This window comes from Myxine glutinosa, chromosome 4 (assembly GCF_964187855.1).
Source record: "Myxine glutinosa chromosome 4, kmMyxGlut1.1, whole genome shotgun sequence".
Lineage (NCBI taxonomy): Eukaryota > Metazoa > Chordata > Myxini > Myxiniformes > Myxinidae > Myxine > Myxine glutinosa.
In genome coordinates this window covers 87,183,590-87,207,561 of record NC_136264.1, presented here as the reverse complement: position 1 = coordinate 87,207,561, position 23,972 = coordinate 87,183,590, and the positions used below count along the sequence as shown (strand labels likewise).

The 23,972-nt window shown below is 43.2% G+C and overlaps 1 protein-coding gene across 1 annotated transcript in view; it reads left to right on the top strand.

Moving 5' to 3' along the window:
* The first annotated feature begins 9,593 nt into the window (after positions 1-9,593).
* Positions 9,594-23,972, top strand: part of LOC137415842 (tumor necrosis factor receptor superfamily member 6) — a 40,372-nt gene continuing 25,993 nt past the window's right edge. Inside the window, exons 1-5 of the mRNA XM_078776119.1 lie at positions 9,594-9,720; positions 19,194-19,275; positions 19,442-19,570; positions 20,793-20,930; positions 23,601-23,652. Coding sequence (XP_078632245.1) covers positions 9,682-9,720; positions 19,194-19,275; positions 19,442-19,570; positions 20,793-20,930; positions 23,601-23,652 — 440 coding nt within the window. The 5' untranslated portion in view covers positions 9,594-9,681. The remainder of the gene's footprint in view (positions 9,721-19,193; positions 19,276-19,441; positions 19,571-20,792; positions 20,931-23,600; positions 23,653-23,972) is intronic.

Genomic DNA, 23,972 nt, shown 5'->3' with positions numbered 1-23,972 from the left:
TGCAGCAGACATTAGCAGGAAGTTTGTCATAACCAAGTCTAGAAGAGAAGATACACCATTGGCCATAGACTCCTCTAGAGAATTAGAGATAGATAATTAGAGATAATTTGAATAGAGGTGGACTGAGTGTGCCGACTATGTCAACCGTCTTCTTTGTACATAATGCCTATAATTTGCATGGCATAACTAAAATGCGTTGCCGCTTTCATTTTGTTGAGCTCTTATCCTTTGTAGATGCACCTTTAGCTAGTAATAATGCAGCATGTACTACTTTAGCTAACATTCTATTGAAAGCTCATGTCCTCAGTCAGTGACAAAGAAAAGGCTGTGGGATGCCTCAGGAGGCAAGAAAAGCTCTCCAACTAGCGATAGCTCTCCAACTAGTGATAGACATAGACATAGTTGTAATAGACATTTTTTACAAAATATTATTGAAAAACGGTGCATTGTTATTATTCGAATGTGAATTTGCTGTATGTTTGTATGTTTGTGTAATACGATATATGACAATATATACACAAAGAATTAAGTTAAGCACCCCCCCCCCCGTTTTTTTACAACCTCGCACATTACAAGTTTGTTGTCGTCAAAACAGTGTAATATACCCATGATATTGCTATATTTTCTGGAGAAGTGATATTATGGTCACATAAAAACATAACAATCATGCCGTTTTCAATATTTTATTCTGAATAATGTAAGGTGAAATTTTTTGGGAATTTTAGGCATATTTTCACCTCAATTTAAGTATGGAGCTATAGGTCCATCACGGACAGTGTGGATGACGTTTATGTTTTCTAACGTACAGTCATTGTTCTGAGAAGACCTCTAGCGATCTTTGCGTCAATAACGTGTGTAGGACCCACGTGATCGGATCACTGACTCAACCAATCACTTTTTTTCACTTTGATCACTCAATTTCATCAATGGATAATTGCTAATGTCATACCAATCATTATTTGATCTCACATACCTTAGAATATATGCCAATGTATACATATACACAAAGAATATATATTAGGGGGTGCTTACCTTAATTCGTTGTGTAGGGGTGCTTAACTTAATTCTTTGTGTATATATTAAATTTGGACAGCTCTACAAACATGCCTCTTATTATAATCAGCCATCTCTCACCATTTATGAGTTAGACACAAAAAACGGGCAAAAATTACCAAAATTCACTAATTTGACCTTGAAATATGACCTTTTGACCTTGAAGATGACCCCAGGTGGTGTTGAAAATATCGCTATTGAACTCGCCGTCCTCAAAAACCCCTATTTTGACCCCGAGATCATGTCTCTAGCCCTTCTAGAAGTCATTTTAGCCCAGGACTTAAGTTAATCCTTCAGACTCAAGTTACAAACCCCGAGCATGGGACGTTCCAGTCCTTCTCTAAAGGAGTCTATGCCATTGGCTGAGATCCGGGTCGGGAAATTGACAGATTGTGTCAATCCCAGTGAGTCGCAGAAGTCCTTTGCTGAGGTGCCATGGCTGGTGAGAGATGAACCCACACCCAGCCAGCTGGCATGATGACAGTTGAAGTCGCCACATGTGAGGAAGAGAGAGTTGGGATGAGTGGATAGAAGTTGGTCCATGGTGTCCGACAGTGAAATGTAAATGGAGTCATCACTGTTTGGAGGACGGTACAGAACACATATGAACAAAAGGTGGGAGCGGAGAGGAAGCCGTAGCCAGAGGTACTCCTGGGGCTGGGTGGAGAGAGGGCAGTGCAAGGAGAGTGAGGAAGAGAGTTTTTGATAAAGATAGCCACCCCACCACCAGGCCGAGGCTCAGGTCTATCATACCGGAGGAGGGAGTAACCAGGAAGAGATATTAAGGAATCAGAGACATCTTGAAGGAGGAAAGTTTCTGTTAAGCAGATCAAGTCTGGATTGTCAGAAGCAACGGTCTGTATGGAGAGATCAGTCAGGTTTGAGCGAAGGCCCCGGATGTTTGAGGTCCATACCGTTAATGAAGAGAGATGGGGACCACTGAGCGCCGTTCTAGTTTACAATTGCTATTCTAAGACACTGATCCGACCAAGATAATCTAGTTTTGTATTTTTAATTAATCTTCTGAAATTTGTAGAATTTGTTTTTCACTTGGAGGTTGTGGGTTACGATGTGTAAATAAAGGTGGAAAAAGCCTGATTTGATGCAATTTAATTTCAGGTTATAAGAGGCAACAAAAGGTGAAAATTTTGAAAAGGGGTGTGGACTTTCTATCTATATGCACTGCACTTCTAAATTTTAGCTTGGTGTTGGTTTAACGGTTAAGGAGGGTGGCTTAAGATCTTAGGGTCTTGAGTTTGAGCCCCTATCGTGCCCTTGAATATCATTGGCGGATTGACTCAGCCTGTCATCCTTTTGAGGTTGGCAAAATGAGTACCAGCTTACTGGTAACAGGGGCATAGCCACATACTGCCCTCTCTCCACCCATAGCATAGCCGCACTCCAAGCAATGATGCCACCAGCAGCCATGAGCGGCTGTATATTAAATGATAAAAACTTGTGTAAGTTCCATGAGGTTTTTAAGCTCCAGTAACACTAAAGCGGTGTAATTCTTTTAGCAACTATCTTATGGAACGCAAAACTCTATTCTATTGCTCATATGAGATCAAGTTGGACCTTTTAGGCCCTTTTTACATACTTAGATGAGACCTTTTCGACCCCTTCAACAGTAACTATACTATTGGAATGTACCCTTTAAAGTTCGACCAACGAGAACCTTTGAAGCGCAAATTACACAAACATCTCCACTCCATAGTCTTCTTGCAAAACAAAGAACATACTATTTTTCAGCAAGTAATGCACAGATGGTGGTTTTTAAGGAACTTACTTTACTTTTTTTTACTTTTTTTAAGGAACTTTTTTAAGTACTTACTTTTTCCACATGTGAAATTTGCATTCATGTTTATTTAAATTATATAATGGACTACAAAATGTAAATGTTTCATGATATTTGTTATATTATATCACCTTTATCTATCAATATTGTTGAAATGAAGATCAAATAGCTGTATGTTGAAATATGCTGAAAAGGTCAAAACTTTACATGGGGTGTACTTACTTTTTCACGTGACTGTACGAGTGTCAGTCATTAAGTAACATTAAAATGGATGAAATAGTCTCCGAATTGAACATGAGCCATGGTTCAGCACACCATATCATTCACAACCTGCTGGGGTTCCGCAAAGTGTCTGCAAGGTGGGTGCCGAGACAACTCACACCCAAACTGAAAGAACGGCGAGTGGATGCATGTGAAGAACTTCTGTGACGTTACGAAACAGAAGGCGACGCTTTCTTACAGCGTGAAATGACTTGGGATGAAACCTGGGTCCACTACTTTATGCCAGACACGGAGAGGGCAAGCAAAGAGTGGCGCCATTCATGGCGCTGGGAAAGTGATGCTGACGCTCTTCTGGGATAGCCGAGGCCCACTTGTAGAGCATTACATGCCCAGAGGGACCACAGTCACCAGTGCATCAGTCTGTGAACTCCTTAAAATTCATCTGAAACCAGCAATCAGATCAAAACTTCATGGACTACTCACTTCCGGTGTTTTGCTGCAGCATGACAATGCTCGGCCCCATACTGCCCGCGCTACAACTGCAACAATTGAGGACCTGCATTTTGAGTGTCTTCCTCATCCACCCTACTCGCCAGCCCTCACCCCTTCGGATTACCACATCTTTGGGCCGCTTAAAGAGGCGCTTGGTGGAACCACTTTCTGATCTGACTAAGAGGTCCAAGAGGCGGTGCACGAATGACTACACACACAGCCAAATGATTTTTGGAGATTATGTTAAAAAAAAAAAACAGTTGTTACACATGTACATGCAATAAAGTAGTTGTGAAAAATATTTTAAGGTTACTTATTCACTGTATATATTGTTACGGACACGGCTAAAGATGTTGCTTGACCGAGCGGAATGGCCGCCGTGTTCGCACAGTTTACCCGATTACCCCCAACTCACCCGATTCCACTCGAACGTTGGCCAAATCGCGCTACGCTAAATCAATGATGGAAAGGACACAACGATTGGGATAAATGAAACGACGCAAGGTAGTACAGTTCTCAAGACCTCCAGAGGAGGATATAATTAGTGGTGGAGAAAAGGGGTAGATTACAAGGCAAGGAGGTAAAGACACAGAAGAGATTGGCACTTAGTTACAGTCTTATCTTATCCCTGACAGACCACAGACAAACGGAACAAGACTGACTTACACAGGGATTGATGGCAGGGAAGGACAGGCAGTCGATAGCACAAGGTGCACCTTGGCTCAGGGGCAGGATCAAGCACGGTCCAGTCCAGAGATGCGGGGAGGTGTCACAGCGCTCGGAGGTGGCGTCCTTCTCTCTCCAAGCTCAGCGCGCATCTGACGTCACCTCCCTCCTCCTGCGCATGCTCAGCGGGGAGTCACACGCCCTCGGCTCGTTGGCTCCGCCCCAGATGGGACCGGTCCGCCGCTTCTATTGGGTGCGGGGGTTACCGGGCTCCGCCCTTGACGAGGAGCTGACAGCGAGCCCCTACTTGGTAACCCCGTCGAGCACATGCTCGATGGCGGCTCGTTGGAAAGGCCTGGTGCACTCCCAACACCCCCTACCAACCAAGCCGGAGTGAGGACGCACACTCCCCGCGCCGCCGCCGTTGTTGTTGTTGTTGTTGTTGTTGTTTGTGCTGAACCGTGAGGAAGAGCTGCGGGGAGGTATTGGGAGGTCCTAAACTTCCTAACGGTGCCATACAATCACATTCTGGTGCAACGAAGAGTCAGAATTAATGGAAACGAGTCCTTAACTGACATAAACTAAGAATAACTAGCAAGATGTCCTATAGTTGTCTACGTGAGATGCGGTGGACCTGGATGCGACATTTAATGGGGGAAATAGGGGGAGGTCGGGTCTACAGAGTGTTGTTTACAGAAAATGGGACTAGGGAATGGGGGATTGGGGATAGTTGGGAAGTATGGAGGAAATAGGGGAATATTTACAAGCGGATATGGATGGATGCCAATCCCATATCCGCAACATTGCACCCTTCTCTACCTCGGGGCGTCCCGACCCGATAAATTTTTACCTACGTTAGTGTGGCACTCAGATGTAGTTCCCTCTACTATTAACTCAACCCTGAGTGCGACAGTTTTACAGATGTTCACAAATGAGTAAATATTTCCCCCTGCGACGTTGCACCCTTCTCCTAACAGAAACACACCCACAGGATAACCGAATCGCGGAAAGCATCCTCAAACTAAACATACAGCCGGTAGGGAGCATTACTTACACAAGACTGACTGATATTTACACTACGATCCAGGACCTGTTGTTTGAGGAACACATGCAGATGTTATGCATAGAGAGCGCACGCATGCCAGCATCGATACACCAACCCACGAGTGCCCTGTGGCCCTACGGCCTTTACTAATGTGCAGAGCACCCCGTCCAAGCACCAAAAGCACCACCCCATTATGCACAGTCAGCACCATCCGGTGCACCAATAAAGTGTTCATAAAAATGCACAATTAAGTGTCCATGGTCACCGGTGGTGTCGCAGCCGGCCGATGTTCTGCCGCTGGTCTTGCCTTCTTGGAGTGCACTTGGCCTTCTGGCTTCTTTAGGAATAAAGAAAGGCGCCAACCGCGTCCATTTCTAAATTGTGGCCGTCAGGGGGGCCAACTAAAAGTGGTTCACCTGTATGGCATAGGTGCCATGTTGACCCAGAGGTCCATCAACGGGTGGTGCTTGCCCACAAAAGAACTGCGGTCCATGGTGGGCGGCCACAAAAATTGCGGTCCATATGGTGTATCGATCCAGGCAGCAAGCAGCGGAAGTACAGGCCCACAACTGCAGAGCCAGCACCTCTCTCTCCTCTCTCTCTGCCCCAAAGCCAGATCCTCGGAGGTGGGAGACAAAATAAGACAAGTGAGCAAGGTGGTAAGGGCGCAAAAGTGCATGCAATACAAGGTAATGCACACTGGGGGCACATGGGAACCAGGTGAGACAGGTACGTTCCTACCGTACGCCCCCCCCCCCCCCCCACCAGGTAACCTACATTGCCCCTCCCTTACCCCTTACTGTATCCACAAAACACAACACTACCCATAAACATCTACTTTACACATCAAACAAACGTCCCTACTGTCTTCCCCGTTCCTCCCATAAACCAAATTCGTCTTCTCTCCCTCCTAACCAATCAAATTTGCCATTTCCAACTCAACATCAAAATTTGCCATCACCAACTCAACATCAAAATTTGCCATCACCAATTCATCATCAGTCCCTCCTAAGGAGGGAGAGATGGAATCACCCCAATGTCTCATCCACGTCGTGATGCGTCTCACAAATCCACACAGCAATTCTCCTTTCCTGCAACACAGAACAAAGGAACACAGGTGTGGAGTCATCATCATCACCTCAGGTAAGTGGCTGCGTATGGTGCGACAGGTTCATCAATCCATCAGGTTCATCATCAATGGGTGGGTGGATGATTGGTTGGGTGGTTGTTTGGGTGGGTGGTTATATGGGTGGTTATCTGGGTGGTTGGTGGTTGGTTGGGTGGGTGGTTGGTGGTTGGTTGGGTGGGTGGTTGGTGGTTGGTTGGGTGGGTGGTTATATGGGTGGTTGGGTGGGTGGTTATCTGGGTGGTTGGGTGGTTGGTGGTTGGTTGGGTGGGTGATTGATTTTGTATTTATTTTATTTTTTTAAATTAAGATTTGAATTATAAATGAAGTTGCAATGAATTAAATTAAAGATGAAAGTGATCTTTCTTGTCACTGTGCCTGTTTTTCATGTTGCAGTTTTATGCTATCAGCATGAGTGTGATTGTGCCCCCCTTCCCGTTACAGTGAGCAGAGTGAACGTCCAGATGACCGAGTATAACGTAGTTTTATCGCGGGTGTTTTGTCATCAACTGTTTTACACTCCATTAATAATCAGGAAAATAGAACTTTTTTTTTTTAGGTAAATAAATGTGTCGTTTGTTCGTTCGTCAACTTCAATGAAGATTGGTGGTTTAATGTATGATAAGTAGTGGCAATGACTATGTTGTTCGTTTAGATTAAAGAAAAAAGAAACAAATAATAAAAATCAACCTTAAACGGCCACTCGTTCTCAGACACCACAGCGTTAGTGTGCGCATCGTGTACTTGTTGGCCCCTAAAGACATGGCGGCCGGGTCTCCATGGTGGCACAGCCGGGTTCTGTACGCGGCAGAGCGAGAACGCCCTCCAGTCTATAATATAACTCTATGCTTCCGTGGTTCCGTCCCGTCCTCGCGCTACAAAAACCAACCACCGGAAGTCCCTTCAAGAAAATCCGGGCATTCAAATAACGAGCTAATTATTGTGTTTACATATTATAACTAACTAATTATTATGTTTACATATTATACTTAACTAACTATTGTGTTCCAATAGTAACAAAAAAATGCATTGTAAAATATCACGAGATGTAGAATATCGCGAGATAACAATTCTGCGAGATTGTGAATTCAACATTTGGCTTTGGCGTCGAACAAAAATTGCGCAACGCTCGGCAATAAATACGTCGCATAACAATCCGTCGTCTGTGGTGCACACACGTCACTCATTCGCAGAACGGCCTCTGATGCGTCACTCCAAATACTGCTTTAACCGCCGCTAAAGTAAAGCAAAAGGTCCGCACTGGAGTCAACGCCCCGCTATCTACAGATTGCACATCCACTTTTTATTTCCATTCTCAAGACTTCGGAAACATCAAATGTATTTTCTCCAGAGAATGTCATTGAAAGTGATTTGTCGGTGACGAAATTTAAGATTTTTTGCCTTTGTTGACGAAGTCGCTGGAGGCCTAATGTTTTCAGGTTGTCTGTCCGTCCATCCGTGATAGGTTTTCGTTACCGTGAAGGGATCTTAGTCAAACTTGGTGCAGGTGTGTATAATGAGGTAAATATGAACTGATTTGATTTTGGGGTCAAGAGGTCAAAGGTCAGAAGTCATGTCAGGTAAAAATGTGATACTTGAGAATAGCTGAATGCATTTAAAGCAAACTTGGTACAAGTACAAGTACTATAAATAATTACTAGCGTGACTCGGCGCGCCTCACCACACGTCGTTTCAGAGGGATAGGCATCTTTGACCATTTCGGTGTCTTTTGGGTCTTCGTGGTGTTTTGGGTCTTCAGGGTCTTTTGGATCCTCTGGGCATTAAAGGGTATTTTGGATCTTTTTGATCCTCTGGGCCTTTAAGGGTATTTTGGGTCTTTGGGGTATTTAAGGGTCTTTGTGGTCTTCAGGGTGTTTTGGGTATTTGGGGTGTTTTGGGTCTTCGGGTTGTTTTGGGTCTTCAGGCGTGTTTTGGGTCTTCGGGGTGTTTTGGGTCTTCGGGGGGGTTTGGGTCTTCGGGGTGTTTTGGCTCTTCGGGGTGTTTTGGCTCTTCGGGGTGTTTTGGCTCTTCGGGGTGTTTTGGCTCTTCGGGGTGTTTTGGCTCTTCGGGGTGTTTTGGCTCTTCGGGGTGTTTTGGCTCTTCGGGGTGTTTTGGCTCTTCGGGGTCTTTTGGCTCTTCCGATGTATTTTGGGTCTTTGGGGTATGTTGGGTCTTCGGTGTCTATTGGGTCTTCAGGGTCTTTTGGATCCTCTGGGCCGTTAAGTGTATTTTGGGTCTTCGGGGTCTTCATGGTGTCTTGGGTCTTCAGGGTGTTTTGGGTCTTTTGGATCTTTGGGATCTTCAGGGTCTTTTTTTTTGTCTTTGGGGTCTTTTGGGTCTCTGGGGTGTTTTGGATCCTCGGTGCCTTTAAGGGTGTTTTGGGTCTTTGGGGTCTTCAGGGTATTTTGGGTCTTCAGGGGCTTCAGGGTATTTTGGGTCTTCAGGGGCTTTCGGGTGTTTTGGGTCTTTAGGATATTTTGGGTCTTCGGGGTCTTTTGGGTCTTCAGGGTATTTTGGGTCTTTAAGGGTATTTTGGGTCTTTTGGGTCTTGAAGGATATTTTGGGTCTTCAGGAGTCTTGGTGGTCTAAAGGTTCTTGGGGAGATTTAAAGCGTCGTCAAAGGTCTGAGTGGTCTCATCAGTCTAAACGTAATTAAGAGTTCCGTAAGAGTCTAAACGTAATTAAACATAACCATATACGTTTGCTCTATTGTAATAAGATGTAATAATATGGGCAGAGGCATATCGGTCGACGTCGAAAGTGTCGTTCTAGGTTGGATATTTAAGGAGTTAGACACGATGTTTTTAATGACAAGAACTTTAATGTGATCAAAATAACCCACAACCCAACGTTTTCACGTTACTTTACAAAATGGCAGGAAATACGTTTTCCACCTCCAACAACATAATACGTTGTCTCCACCACCACCAACATAATACGTTGTCTCCACCACCACCAACATAATACGTTGTCTCCACCACCACCAACATAATACGTTGTCTCCACCGCCACCAACATAATACGTTGTCTCCACCACCACCAACATAATACGTTGTCTCCACCACCACCAACATAATACGTTTTCCACCACCACCAACATAATACGTTGTCTCCACCACCACCAACCTCGCCCACGCCTGGAATGTTCGCAGCATTGCGAAATTTAGTTGAGCCCCAAGGGTGGGAGGAGCCCAAGAGTGGGAGGAGCCATACTTTATAAAAGACGGAGTTTGTATCCATTTTGTTTAAAAAAATTTTCTCTTGGTGGAAGTTATTTAAAATATGAATTATTTTATGATCGCCGCAGTATTTCTTCCATTGGTAAGTTGATGAAATTTTCAATTCTCTGCCGCGGTTATGTTTGGTATTTTTCCTGTTTCACACGAAGCTCTGAATGAATCTGAGTCTGCGAGTTTGCATCCCGGTCGAGTCACGTGAAATATTTTGAATGGTCGGTGATGCTGATCTTTCCTTGGCGCTCAGCATGTAAAAGAATAGAGCACGGACAAAAAAAAACATAGGTTGGGAATACTAGCGTATGCTTTGATACATCGTGGCCTTCTGCATTGAAGTTCCTTCCGTGCAAGAATATAAGACGAAGAGAACTCATAAAGTGTGTGTGTGTGTGTGTGTGTGTGTGTGTGTGTGTGTGTGTGTGTGTGTGTGTGTGTGTGTGTGTGTGTGTATATATATATATGTATATATATATATATATAATATGCTTATCGCTCCCATTGCATTAGGGTACAGCCATAGCTGGATGGGATACCTTAAAGGTGGTTCACCACTGATGGTATGGAGTCGCAAAATGACTGATATATAACCTGACTGACATATAAGACCCAAAACACCCCAAAGACACAAGTCGCACAATGACTGATAGATTTAAGACACATGAAAGCCCACAGAATCTTGTTTCTCACAGTCTGAGAGTCCTTTAGGTGCTTTTTTGCAAACTCCAAGCGGGCTTTCATGTGTCTTTCACTGAGGAGAGGCTTCTGTCAGGCCACTCTGCCATAAAGCCCAGATCGGTGGGGTGTTGCAGTGATGGTTGTCCTTCTGGAAGTTTGTCACATCTCCACACAGGATCTCTGGAGCTCAGCCAGAGTGACCATCGGGTTCTTGGTCACCTCTGTTACCAAGGACCTTCTCCCCCGATTACTCAGTTTGGCCGGGCGGCCAGCTCGAGGAAGAGTCCTGGTTGTTCCAAACTTCTTCCATTTAAGAATTATGGAGGCCACTGCGCTCTTGGGAACCTTCAATGCAGTATAATTTTTTTTGTAGGCTTCCCCAGATCTGTGCCTCGACACAATCCTATCTCTGAGCTCTGCAGGCAGTTCCTTACACCTCATGGCTTGGTTTTTGCTCTGATATGCATTGTCAGCTGTGAGACCTTATATAGGCAGGTGTGTGCCTTTCCAAATCATGTCCAAACAATTGAATTTACCACAGGTGGACTCCAATCAAGGTGTAGAAACATCTCAAAGATGATCAAGAGAAATGGGAGGCACCTGAGCTAAATTTTAAGTGTCATAGCAAAGGGGATGAATACTTAAGTAAATGTGATATTTCATTTTATTTTTAATAATTCGCAAAACTTTGTAAAATCCTGTTTTCTCTTTGTCATTATGGGGTATTGAGTGTAGATTGATGAAGGAAAAAAAATGAATTTAAACGATTTCAGCATAAGGCTGCAACATAACAAAATGTGAAAAAAGTGAAGGGGTCTGAATACTTTCTGAATGCACTGTGTAATGTGTATATATGTATATATATGTATGTATATGTATATGTATATATATATATATATGTATATGTATATGTATATATATGTATATATATATGTATATGCATATATATGTATATGTATATATGTATGTATATGTATATATGTATGTATATGTATATATATATATATATATATATATATATATATATATATATATATATATATATATATATATATATATATATATATATATGTATATATACTGAAACGCAAAAGAAACTTACCACCTTTGAAACCTTTAAATATCAACAATAACACTGCGTGTAGTAAATGTGTGAACTTATTTGTGGACAATAGTGTCCTCACTGTCAGACAAAACGGTCATGGATGGTCAATTGAACCTTCAATGGTCACTTCATAGCACAGCTGTTGAACAGCCGTTTTGACTGTCAGTGATTAGCCAAGGGGTACGGGATGATTTTAATGAGCTGCACGTGATGTCTTGATATTGGCTTTAAAAAGGCCAGTGCAAAATGGGCATTTTGACCAAAACATTTGACCATTTTGACCAACTTCAAAAAGACCGAAAACGCAGAAGAAACTTATCACTTGTTTGAAATGTAATAAAATTGTGAGGTTCAAGTGACCATCCGTGACCGTTTTGTCTGACAGTGAGGACACTATTGTCCACAAATAAGTTCACACATTTACTACACGCAGTGTTATTGTTGATATTTAAAGGTTTCAAAGGTGGTAAGTTTCTTTTGCGTTTCAGTGTATATATATATATATATGTATATATATATATATATATATGTATATATATATATATATATATATATATATATATATATATATATATATGTATATATATATATATGTATATATATATATATACATATATGTATATATATATATATATATATATGTATATATATATATATATATATATGTATATATATATATATATATATATATATATATATATATGTATATATATATATATATATATATATATATATATATATATATATATATATATATATATATATATATATATATATATATATCTCTCTATATATAAAGGATGAGTGTCTGTGTGTGTGTGTGTGTGTCTGTCTGGATGTCCGCTTATATCTCAAGAACTACACATCGGAGAAAAGTTTTAGACACAGATTCGGAATCAGCATAAAATCCCGGTGGTTTTAGGCTCGATTTTATTTTAATATCAATGGTTTAAAAAAACCGCGCCAGCTGCAATTCCATGGTGTAGTTTGTGGCGGCGCTAGACGTTTGGGGTGTATTGCAATGGTTTGTCGGGTTTGGCTGTGGGTCCAGAATAGCTCCCATTTCCTTATGTTCTTCCACTTTTATTTTGAATCTTCTGTTACAACGCCTTCCTTATCTACCTTATATCCCCCCGACGAGGCCTCTACATAATTTCATGCGGCAGAATTTCGTGCATTTTGAGTGAAAGAAGTGAGATGAAGTTGTAGGAGGAAGAAGAGGCGTGGTCACTGTCGAGGCCTCGATCGTGAGTGGAAATGGCGGGAATTGCGTTTGTATCGCAAAGTAAAGGATCTGCATTCATTTCTGAACTTGCATTGGTGGATTGTTATACATCCATTATTTTTCATTAAAAAATTTATGTTGAACTTGAAGGCTCCAAGCACGGACTATATATATAGCCCTCATTGAGGTAAAAATAAAAGTAAAAAGCCTGCTATCGCTTGCCAAGCTAGCCGTTCCCCACTCCCCCTCCACTCCCCCTCCCCTCCCCCCTCCCCTCCCCCTCCCCCCTTCCCCTCCCCCATCCCCTCCCCCTCCCCCCTTCCCCTCCCCCCTCCCCCCTCCCCCTCCCCCTCCACTCCCCCTCCCCCCCTCCCACCTCACCTCCCCCCTCCCCCTCCCCTCTCCTACTCCCCCTCCCTCCTCTTCTCCCCTCCCCTCCTCCCCGTCCCTCCTCTTCTCCCCTCCCCCCCTCTTCTCCCCTGCCCCCCTCTTCTCCCCTCCCCCCTCCCCCTCCCCCTCCACTCCCCCCCCCTCCCACCTCACCTCCCCCCCCTCCCACCTCACCTCCCCCCTCCCCTCTCCTCCTCCCCCTCCCTCCTCTTCTCTCCTCCCCCTCCCTCCTCTTCTCCCCTCCCCCCTCCCCCCCTCCCCTCCCCCTCCCCCTCCACTCCCCCTCCCCCTCCCCATCCACTCCCCCTCCCCCCCTCCTGCCTCACCTCCCCCCCTCCCCCCTCCCCTCTCCTCCTCCCCCTCCCTCCTCTTCTCCCCTCTCCTCCTCCCCCTCCCTCTTCTTCTCCCCTCTCCTTCTCCCCCTCCCTCCTCTTCTCCCCTCCCTCCTCTTCTCCCCTCCCCCCTCTTCTCCCCTCCCCCTCTCTTCTCCCCTCCCCCTCTCTTCTCCCCTCCCCACCCACTCCTCCCCTCCCCACCCGTTCCCCTCCCCTCCCCTTCCCCCTCCCCTCTCTTCCCCCGCCCGGCAATGCCGGGTACTTCCCATGGCCAGCTGTACGTGGGCTGCTCGAGGGTTGGAAAACCAAGCAATCTTTATGTCTTGGCACCAAGTTTATGTCTTGGCACCAAGTAAGAAAACCAGAAATGTTGTATACCAAGAGGTTTTGAGAAATTGAAAATTGACAAAACGTCATGTAGGAAATGTACTGTGATATTGCTCTAAAATATACATGTTCTTTTCATCATATATTTGTATTATTCTTATTCAACCCGGGCGAAGCCGGGTACCTCAGCTAGTATATATACAAAAGCAAAGATTTGCGGTTGGGAGTAAATCCAAATGACTCCATGGTAAGATCTCCAACCTTTAATTGAACAAACAATGACTCAACGTTTCGATTAACAACATGTGAAGCCACACGCCTCCGTTAATCTTCCTCAAGAGTGATAAAATCATCTCAACATCCCCTTATATGCAAAGTGGGCGGGGTATATGCAAAGTGGGGTGGGCAAAGCTGGACAGCCAATGAAACCGTATCACACCGCTCTCGTGAACGGAGACGTTATTGACCAAATTCAAAAATCAACCGCATATTAACGGCTTAAAATAATCCTGTAAGCAATGCTGGATTATAACTCGTGTTTAGAAAATCAGGAACAATCATTACGTTTAATTAAAAGTTAAACTTGTAAACAATTAAATTGTAAATTAAATGAAAACTGTAAATATATGAAAGCAAAAAAATTTTTAAGATAAAATTAAATTGCCATATTAATATCAAGATCATCACATGTGGCCCTATGCGGTAAAGGGGAATGCGGGAAGGAGGGGAGTCATAGGGGGGGATAAAATGGGGGGGGGACCAGAGGGGGGGTGGAAGCGGAGGGGGGGGGGAGGTTTGGGAGAGGGGTGGGAGGGGGGGAGGGGGCAAATTGTCCGAATAAAAACCTTGTGTGACATATTATATGGACTCGTTGTTCAAAGTATGGAATGCCTGCTTCGTTTACACAAGAGTGGGTCAAACGCTACCGGTAAGTCAACTACCTCTTGTGTGATCGAGGTAACAGTTTCTTCTGTGTGCGCCAAGCCTCCAAAACACGTCTTCTGTTTCTGTTGGGTGTGGAACCGAAAATATTAACCCTATCCCATAAAGGTGTGTGGCCTTCCTTAAGGCCGTGTTTGGCAATAGCAGATCTGCTGGGATAATTACATTCAAATGCTTTTTGGTGTTCAGCAATACGTTGACCTAAGGTCCTCCCGGTTTCACCCACATACTCAGCTCCACAACCACAGGGCACTACGTATACCACCTCTGACCTATCCTTCCTCGGAAGCTTGTCCTTGACCTTCATAAGGGCTTGGCAAAGGGTGAAAACCGGTGGAGGCTTGGCACACAGAGGCTTGGCACACAGAAGCAACTGTTACCTCGATCACACAAGAGGTAGTTGACTTACCGGTAGCGGGGTATGCCCGGTCAGCCACGTCGGCCCGGTCAGCACCACACCACGTCGGCCCGGTCAGCACCACACCACGTCGGCCCGGTCAGCCTGTGAACAGGATATCTTTAAAAGTTGCACACAGATTCGGACAACATTTGATGGAGAGGTTGGGTGTGTGACAAGGACTAAATGATTAGACTTTGGTGAATATTCAAATCTGGATCCGGAACAGAGATTTTTTTTTTCAATGATTCTTCACCATTGAGTGATCGGGCAAAAGACGATATTTTGCACGATATCTATAGAGTTATATATGGATTCGGACAAAAATTTGTGGATATGTTGGGTGTATGACTAGGAAGAATTGATTCAATTTTGGTGAAGATTCAAACCTAGATCCGGAACAGAGATTTTTTTTCAATGATTCTTCACCATTGAGTGATAGGGCAAAAAATACAAAAAGAAAAAAAACGATAAATAGCACGATATTTCAAAAGAGTTATGGACGAGTTATGACTAAACTTGGTGGATGAGTTGGTCCGGTGACAAGAACAAGTTGATTAGATTTTGGTTCAGGTCCGAATCCAGATTCGGCCTATCGGTGGATACAAAACATAAACTGTTCAGCCTAGCGGAGGTATGCGCTCTGCCGAGTGCTCTTCTAGTTTGTACAGTTTTTGCATTTTCTTATTTCCACCCCTACCACTGCTTGGGTGTGTCCATGTCATTGCATGACGTCATTGAACATGACTCACACTTTTGCTTTTTTTGCTGTAAGTATTTGTTACCACCGAAGGTGGATGGATACGATAATTTTTTGTTTTTTGAGTGATTCTTCACCATTGAGTGATTGTGTCAAGAACGATATATGGCACGATATCTCAAAAAGAGTTGGGTGGGTTACAAGAACAAGCCGATTAGATTTTGTTTCAGGTCCGAATCCAGATCTGGCCGATGAGTGGGGTACAAAACGTAAGCTGTTCAGCCTGGTGGAGGTATGCGCTCTGCCGAGTGCAGTTGTAGTTTCTTTTTGGAACAATTGACACATTACAATTCTACATTCTCCAACTCTTCTTTATGTTACCTTCCTATCGCCACCGGCGGTTTCTGCCTTCTCCCCCCAACCCCTGCCCATTTCTTCAGACTCCCCCTTCCATCTCCTGCCCCTTTCATGTCCTCTTTCTTGACATTTTATACACTTGTCAGGTTTGATCTTGCCACCATTGTGTGAGCCACTTTTGCTTGTGGACCCTGGATCCTGTCCATTCCTCCATCTTATGCATGCATAATATGTAAATAACATGTAACCCAAACAGGAAACGTGTTGAGGTTACATATTTTTCATTGACTGAAGTGTGGTTTCTTTCCAGAGTTATATTCTTCAGTTTTGGCACTGTGACGTTGTGGAGAGTAAACTTGAGATTACTATGTGGTTTTTTATTATCTTATTTAGGTAAGCATTATTAACCTATGCACTGTTAGATACAACACTTGAGCGACAAGCGACTTGGCTTGACCAGTGATTTTTGGAGCGTGAAGTGATAATAACTTCCTGTTCTGGTGGCTTTTCCAATACTCCATAATCAAAAAGTCTGTTTTTTCATCATCCCATTAATGGAAGTATGGCACTCGTTATAAAAAATGATGACTTTGACACTGAAGTCTTCATTTTTCCAGTGCTACCAGAAAAGCAGTCAAGAATTTCAAACCATCTTCCTTGATCAGTTTCATTAAGTGCATGGGAAAGCTGAATTGTGAAAGGAGAAAGCCAAATCTCTTCCGTCAGTTGAGTCATTTTGTTGACTTGCGTGAACTTCCTCTCTCCATGCTGTTGCCACACAGCCTCAATAACCTCTCGGGCACAAACACTACCACTCCATCCTGAACAGGCCTTGATCATGTTTTGCATTGAGTCAGTATCTTTCATCTTCTGCACTTTATTATTTTTAAGCAGCTACACAGGATGCTCGGAATCTTCTCCAAAATGCCCTCTGCATTCTTTGGTGACAATGCACCCTCATCATTAAGGAGGGTAAGGATGGATTGGAGAAAGTAAAGATTAAATATTTCGCCATTTTTATTTCTACAGAAAGACTTCATCTCATCTGGCCACTTGAATTTTTTTTGGTATACGTAGTTGAGGCTCGTGGAAGAGTTAGTGCACTGAACGTATCAGGACATAATAGGACAAAAACAGGACACAAACGCACATACATGGGGTGGACAAGATGGACACAAAAGGAAACTCCAAGGAGGGAAAACTGGAAAAGTGGGAGGGGGTGTGGGTTAACGAGGGTAGAAAGTATCATTGTTTTGGATTAGGGATGATCTGAGATGGTGATGAACAGCGGTCTTGAAGACCTGGATGGAGGAATGAGATTGAAGAGAATGTGGAAGAAATGAGTGTAGTTGAAAATGATCCAACTCCAATGAGTCGAGTTGACAAAGACTATTATTTAGGTAGTTTCACCAGTCTAAGGGGATTGATGGTGGACTGTGTGAGCCCTGCAGAAATCTGGGGGGGGGGGGGGGGGGGAGAAACCGTGGAAAGCATAGAGGGTGCAAGACCAGAAAGGAGGCAGTAGAAGACAGAGACCACCGACCTGTCTGCGATTGCGAAGTGATCGGTTCATAGACTCAGCTTCGGCGTGGGAGATTCTTGAAGGCCTTGGTCTCCAGAGCAAGCTGAGGTAAGGCAAGAGCAAGGTCAGGACGCCAGGCCAGAGGGGAGAGCAGTACTCCATCAAGCTGTGGATGAAGGCCTTGTAGGTGGATAGGAGGTTCAGGTGTGCCAAGGAAGGACTTTGTACGAGGGATGATGCCCAGTTGGCGGCTGGCTTTGGAGGCCAACTTTGAAATATGGTTTGCCCAAGAAAGATCATGGCTGATAGTGAGACCCAGGAGTTTGAATGATTTAAACCACCTTAAGAGGATTGAATACAATGACTAGAATTAAACAGAATGATGAACTTGTGTCATGCTGGTGAAGGCTCGTGCCTATGTGTGTCAGCAGACAGGTAAAATAAAAGATGTTTATTGAGGTATGCTAATCACCGAAGGAAACAAGAAGACGTTTTGAGTCCGAAACATCAGCTTCTCCTCGATTTTCATACCTCAATCAACTTTCTGTTCATTCTATCCATGTGAATGAAATGAAATTGATATTGCATGGGCGTGTAACACTATTAACTGGTACATGTGCCAAAAAGATTGGGATTTGCTCCAAATTATTAGGGTAGAATGTAAAGAACCGTTTTTGGTTTCCGAAGAATTGCCGAGATTTATTGCATTATGTAGTTTTATTTATGTTCCCGTCCCAACACGAGAACCCAACACGAGAACATGCTCGTCCTCAATACACTTGGTTAAAAAGTCCAATGAAGACACACACATGGTGCTGAGGCTTTTGATTGGCTGCTGACCCCTACTCCATGTAAAAGTAACACTTTTATTTAACCTCGAATAGACAACTGTGCCTGTTAAACAACAATTAACTCCACCAGCGAATGCGTACCGATGTTATGTTTTCACGTCTGTCTGTCTGTCTGTCTGTCTCTGAGCTATGTGCCATGCATGGATTCATACATGGCACATCGCTAAGTTACGGACGGATTCAGACGAAACTTGGTGGACAGTTGGCTGTGCGAGAAGGATGAATGAATTCGATTTTTGGGAAGATCCGGATCCGGCCTATCGGTAGGATACAAAACGTAAACTGTTCAGCCTGGCGGAGGTATCCTCGTCGAAATAGCTATTGATGTGTAACCAGTGAAGAATGTTGGTGGCATTTTCAAAGCGTAGACATGAATCGTATGTGAGATACAAATATCCAACCTACTCGCATAGAAATCTGTCTGCATTAATTGTTTACAAAACGTTTGCATTTTGTAATAATTGAGAATTTATCTTCAGTTTTCTCTTTGGGAAGAGAAAGCAAGTTTGCTACTGCGAAATAACAAGTTGTCGCTGCCTCCAACCACATTGTCCAACAAAAACATACTCTTGTATTTTAGCTTGTATTGTGTGTATTTTAGACATTTTCTAGCTCAGCTGCATTTTACACGTTCCCATGAAAGGTCAGAGTTCATCCATGAGACTTTCCTTAAATAATTAAGATTATACATTGAAAAAGTTCAAACATAAAATCGCTTTTTATATTTTGCAGTGTGCCGCAAGACCTTGGAACCAGGAGGGCCGTGGTACTTCAAAAGACCACGATTTGCAAAATTGCCGAGAGTGTCCAGCTGGTATGTAAACTTGGATGTCGGTGAATGTGATCCTGTAGATAAAAAATGAGTGATTACAGCTGATTGGTTAGACCGCAAAACATGACATCAGCATGACATTTGTGGATATTTGTTTTATTTTGCTCTATTTCATGGAATCTTTTGTTCTCATCCTTTACTCCTGTAGGTTATTTCATGCTGAACACCTGTGAAACACCTGGAGGAAAACCTACCTGCGCTCGTTGTCTCCCTGGTACCTTTATGAAGTATCGAAACAATAAGAGCAGTTGCCGCCGATGCAAGGATTGCTCTCAAGGTGAACATTCCCGAGTCTCAGTTCTCCTCCTCAGTGGTGGATCTGTGGGGTTTGGGGTGGAGGGGAGCAATTCCACCCCTCCCCTTTACATTTGGGCAGAGTTGAAACTAGGAATATATTTGATCCAACTGTTACTGCGTGGCAATCCATTGTGATTCCTACCCGTCAGGCTGACCCTCAAAATCTCATTCTCATTGACGTCCGACAACTCGCGAGATTTCATGTTTACTTTATACAAAGCTAGCAGGCGGCAACTTCATACAAAGCTAGCAGGCGGCAACGAGATGGGCCTACTCCTGATTTTCAACTACCAACACGCAATCTCATAAATAAATAAATAAATAAATTTTAAAGCCCTATCTATGGTATGCAGCAACCTGTGACACCCTTCCCCCTCGGTGTCTCATGATGTAGCTTCCGTCCTGTATTGCTTTGCCAACATAAAAGGTATGTTGGTGGTTGAAAAAAACCGGTTGAAAAAAAAACAACCATATCATTTGTGGGAGTGAGGGAATGAAATGGTGGGGGTGTGTTGGAGAAGACTATTTAGCTCATCACACTGAAGTTGTCTTCTTTGATCAACAGAGTTCTCACTGTGTGAGCGATACCTAATGATGGTGTTAATGTATGGCAATGGAAACTAATATGTATTTCAAACATATTTGACTAATGGGAAATCTAGACAAGTATACGATGTTCTTAGGAATCAGAGTATGTTTGAGGTAGTCATGTATGCAGCATCAATGGAAATGGAACTAGAACGGGCACTCGGTAGAGCGCATACCTTCGCCGCAGCTACTGTTCTGTACTTGGCATGGGAGTGTAGGGAACAGAACAACAAAAATACGATTTTGACCTTTTCGTGACCTTGACCTTGACCTTTGACCCGATTGCTCCCAAAATCTAATCAAATGTGTCCCGTATAATAACCAATCATCCCACCAAATTTCATGCAATTCGGTTGAATACTTTTTGAGTTATGCGAATAACATACACACACACACACAGACATACAAATAAATACACAGCGATCAAAACATAACCTTCCGCTTTTGCGAAGGTAATAATGATTTTTTGCTACCGACACTTTAAAAAATGGCTTTTTTTTGTGCAAGAATTCACAGCACCTCAGATTGTCTCCTTGCAGCAAGGTGTCAGCATTTTAAATATTTTCATGTGTATACCTGGTTTTATCACAGTCCTGTTTGTGTGCCGGCTGCAGGTTTTGAGGAGAAGACCCCCTGCAATGGAACACATGACCAAGTGTGTCGCTGCATGGCTGGGACATTCCAAGCCCACCGTGATAACGAGATCTGTTACAAATGCAAAACCTGCGATGGTCAGGAAGTTGTGAAAAAATGTAAGTCCATCACGTGTTGGAGAATGGGTGATTCAGATTGATCTGTTGGGAACATTGACCTTGTTTGTATATACAGTACTCGTGTATATGTATATATATATATATATATATATATACAGTGCATTCAGAAAGTATTCAGACCCCTTCACCTTTTTCACATTTTGTTATGTTGCAGCCTTGTACTGAAATCGTTTAAATTCAATTTTTCCCCTGTCAATCTACACTCAATACCCCATAATGACAAAGAGAAAACAGGATTTTAGAAAGTTTTGCAAATTTATTTTAAAGAAAAAACTGAAATATCACATTGACATAAGTATTCATACCCTTTGCTATGACACTTGAAATTTAGCTCAGGTGCCTCCCATTTCTCTTGATCATCTTTGAGATGTTTCTACACCTTGATTGGAGTCCACCTGTGGTAAATTCAATTGATTGGACATGATTTGGAAAGGCACACACCTGTCTACATAAGGTCTCACAGCTGACAATGCATATCAGAACAAAAACCAAGCCATGAGGTCGAAGGAACTGTCTGCAGAGCTCAGAGACAGGATTGTGTTGAGGCACAGATTTGGGGAAGCCTACAAAAAAATCTCTGCTGCATTGAAGGTTCCCAAGAGCACAGTGGCCTCTATAATTCTTAAATGGAAGTTTGGAACAACCAGGACTCTTCCGAGAGCTTGCCGCCCAGCCAAACTGAGCAATCGGTGGAGAAGGGCCTTGGTAAGAGAGGTGACCAAGAACCCGATGGTCACTCTGGCTGAGCTTCAGAGATCCTGTGTGGAGATGGGAGAAACTTCCAGAAGGACAACCATCACTGCAACACTCCACCGATCTGGGCTTTATGGCAGAGTGGCCAGACGGAAGCCAAACAGATCAATCTTGGTTTCATCAGACCACAGAATCTTGTATCTCACAGTCTGAGAGTCCTTTAGGTGCTTTTTTGCAAACTCCAAGCGAGCTTTTGTGTGACTTTCACTGAGGAGAGGCTTCCGTTCTCTCCCCAAACTCAATGTCTGTCTTTGTAAGATAATACAGAATACCATATCTTCCTTCAAGCTTAAATGGCAAGTGGTTAAAACGGCAACTATTTTGGGACCAAGATGCGCTTTTACTACATGCGGACTGGAATGTAATGCTATGTTCCTGGTCCATGTTTGGTGTTTGGTTCCATGTTTTGTGAATGACCATATGCCTGTCGCACTCTGACGGGATTGATTGTGATCTCATGAGAACACGCCTCGTGGCCTTGGTTTTACCAGTAAGGCAGTGTATTACACAAACTAAAGGTATTTAAACAGTATCATCGTATTTACCTCTGCCACCAAAGGTGGATGGAGGTAAAGCTTTTCACCCCTGTCTGTTTGTCCGTTTGTTTGTTTGTGAACAAAATATCTCAAAAAGTTGTGGACGGATTGGGACAAAATTTGGCAGAGATGTAGCGGATGAGACAAGGACGAAATGATTAGATTTTGGTGAAGATCCGGATTCGGATCCAGCTACCTGAATTTTTAAGTGATCCTTCATCATTGGGAGATCGGGCCAAAAACGATACATAGCAGGATATCTCAAAAAGTTGACGGATTTGGACGAAACCTGGTGGACCGGTTTGGGGTCTGACAAGGACAAATCTATTCGATTTTGGTGAAGATCTGAATATGGATTGGGATATGAGAATTATTTAATTTTTTGCGTCATTCTTCACCATTGGGAGATTGGGCCAACCAGGCGGAGGTATGCTCTCTACTGAGTGCCGTTCTAGTTTAAACCATTTTCATTGGTTGCTAGGAGACAGGGAGACAGGGCAGCATGTAGAATCATACCAAATGAATCATATAACTTGAAACTAAACAACAGATATTTACTTAAATAATCACTCTTGGTTCTTCGATTGTTGGGACGGCGAATGTCGAGGGATGACAGTACAGTCGTGCTTTCGGAGATTTTACGATCTCACGATTTGGTACTTTTATGGTGTATTCTGACATCTTTATGGGTTTTGTAAGTTCTGAAAATGCTCGAGAATAAAAGGTATGGCTTTTAAAATGACGAAAGTGTAAGTTGAGACGATGAGTATCGAGAAGTGAAATTAATAACGTTACGACGTATTTGCGAGACGACACGTAAACTTGGGTATTACTGTACGTTAAAGATCCCACGGTATCGTTCATGAAGAGTAAGTGAGGAATGGCGGCACTCTGAACAAATTACAAATTCCTGACCTGACTGCTGGGAGGCAACACAAAATCACCGAGCATAACCTTTGTCCAGGAAGTGCTTTGCCACACTGACAGTCTAGGTCTCGGGTATGGTACATTTGATGTATTGATAGTAAAATAAAAGGGGGGCTCCAAGACGATAGTGATGTTGACTACAAGATTGCGACAGAATGAAAATTTAAAGTTTTTGCATGAGGAGGGTGTTCATATTAAACTTTTCTCCTGTGTAAACACTCACACTCACAAATAGAGTGAGTGCTTTCTGATGTTGACTTCAGGATAACTTAATTTTTGAGAGGGAACTACGAGTATTTTGGATTTTTAATCAGTAGTTATTAGAAATATGGCCTGGTTTGAGTGTTTGGCAAGTGTTTGGCAATCTTATTTGGCAAGTTTTCCAGTATCGCTCATATCTCTCTCATCCTGTCCTGTTTGCTCCCTCTTCTAGGCACTGACATTGAAGACACCGTTTGCTCTTCCACTCGTATAGATGAGGCCAAGTGAGTAACTGATTGATCCTATTTTTATTTATTTAAAATCTAGGTCCTATCCAGAGGCAAACGAAGGGTTTTCACATTGTTAATCAGACGTAGTAAAGGCAAGAGGCTCATAAAATATAATTTTTGAGGATTATGACTTGTATCTTGTAGTTGAAGGGTAAAATGCACCAGAGAGGGAGAACTTTGTGGAAAAAAAATTCAACTGATCTTGAAGACATCTGAGGCAAGCAAAGACACCTGAAGCAATGAGGAAGAAGGAGAGAAGAAGTTTTTGATCTCTGAGACCGGGATATCTACTGCCAACCTGTTCGAGCTTCAAA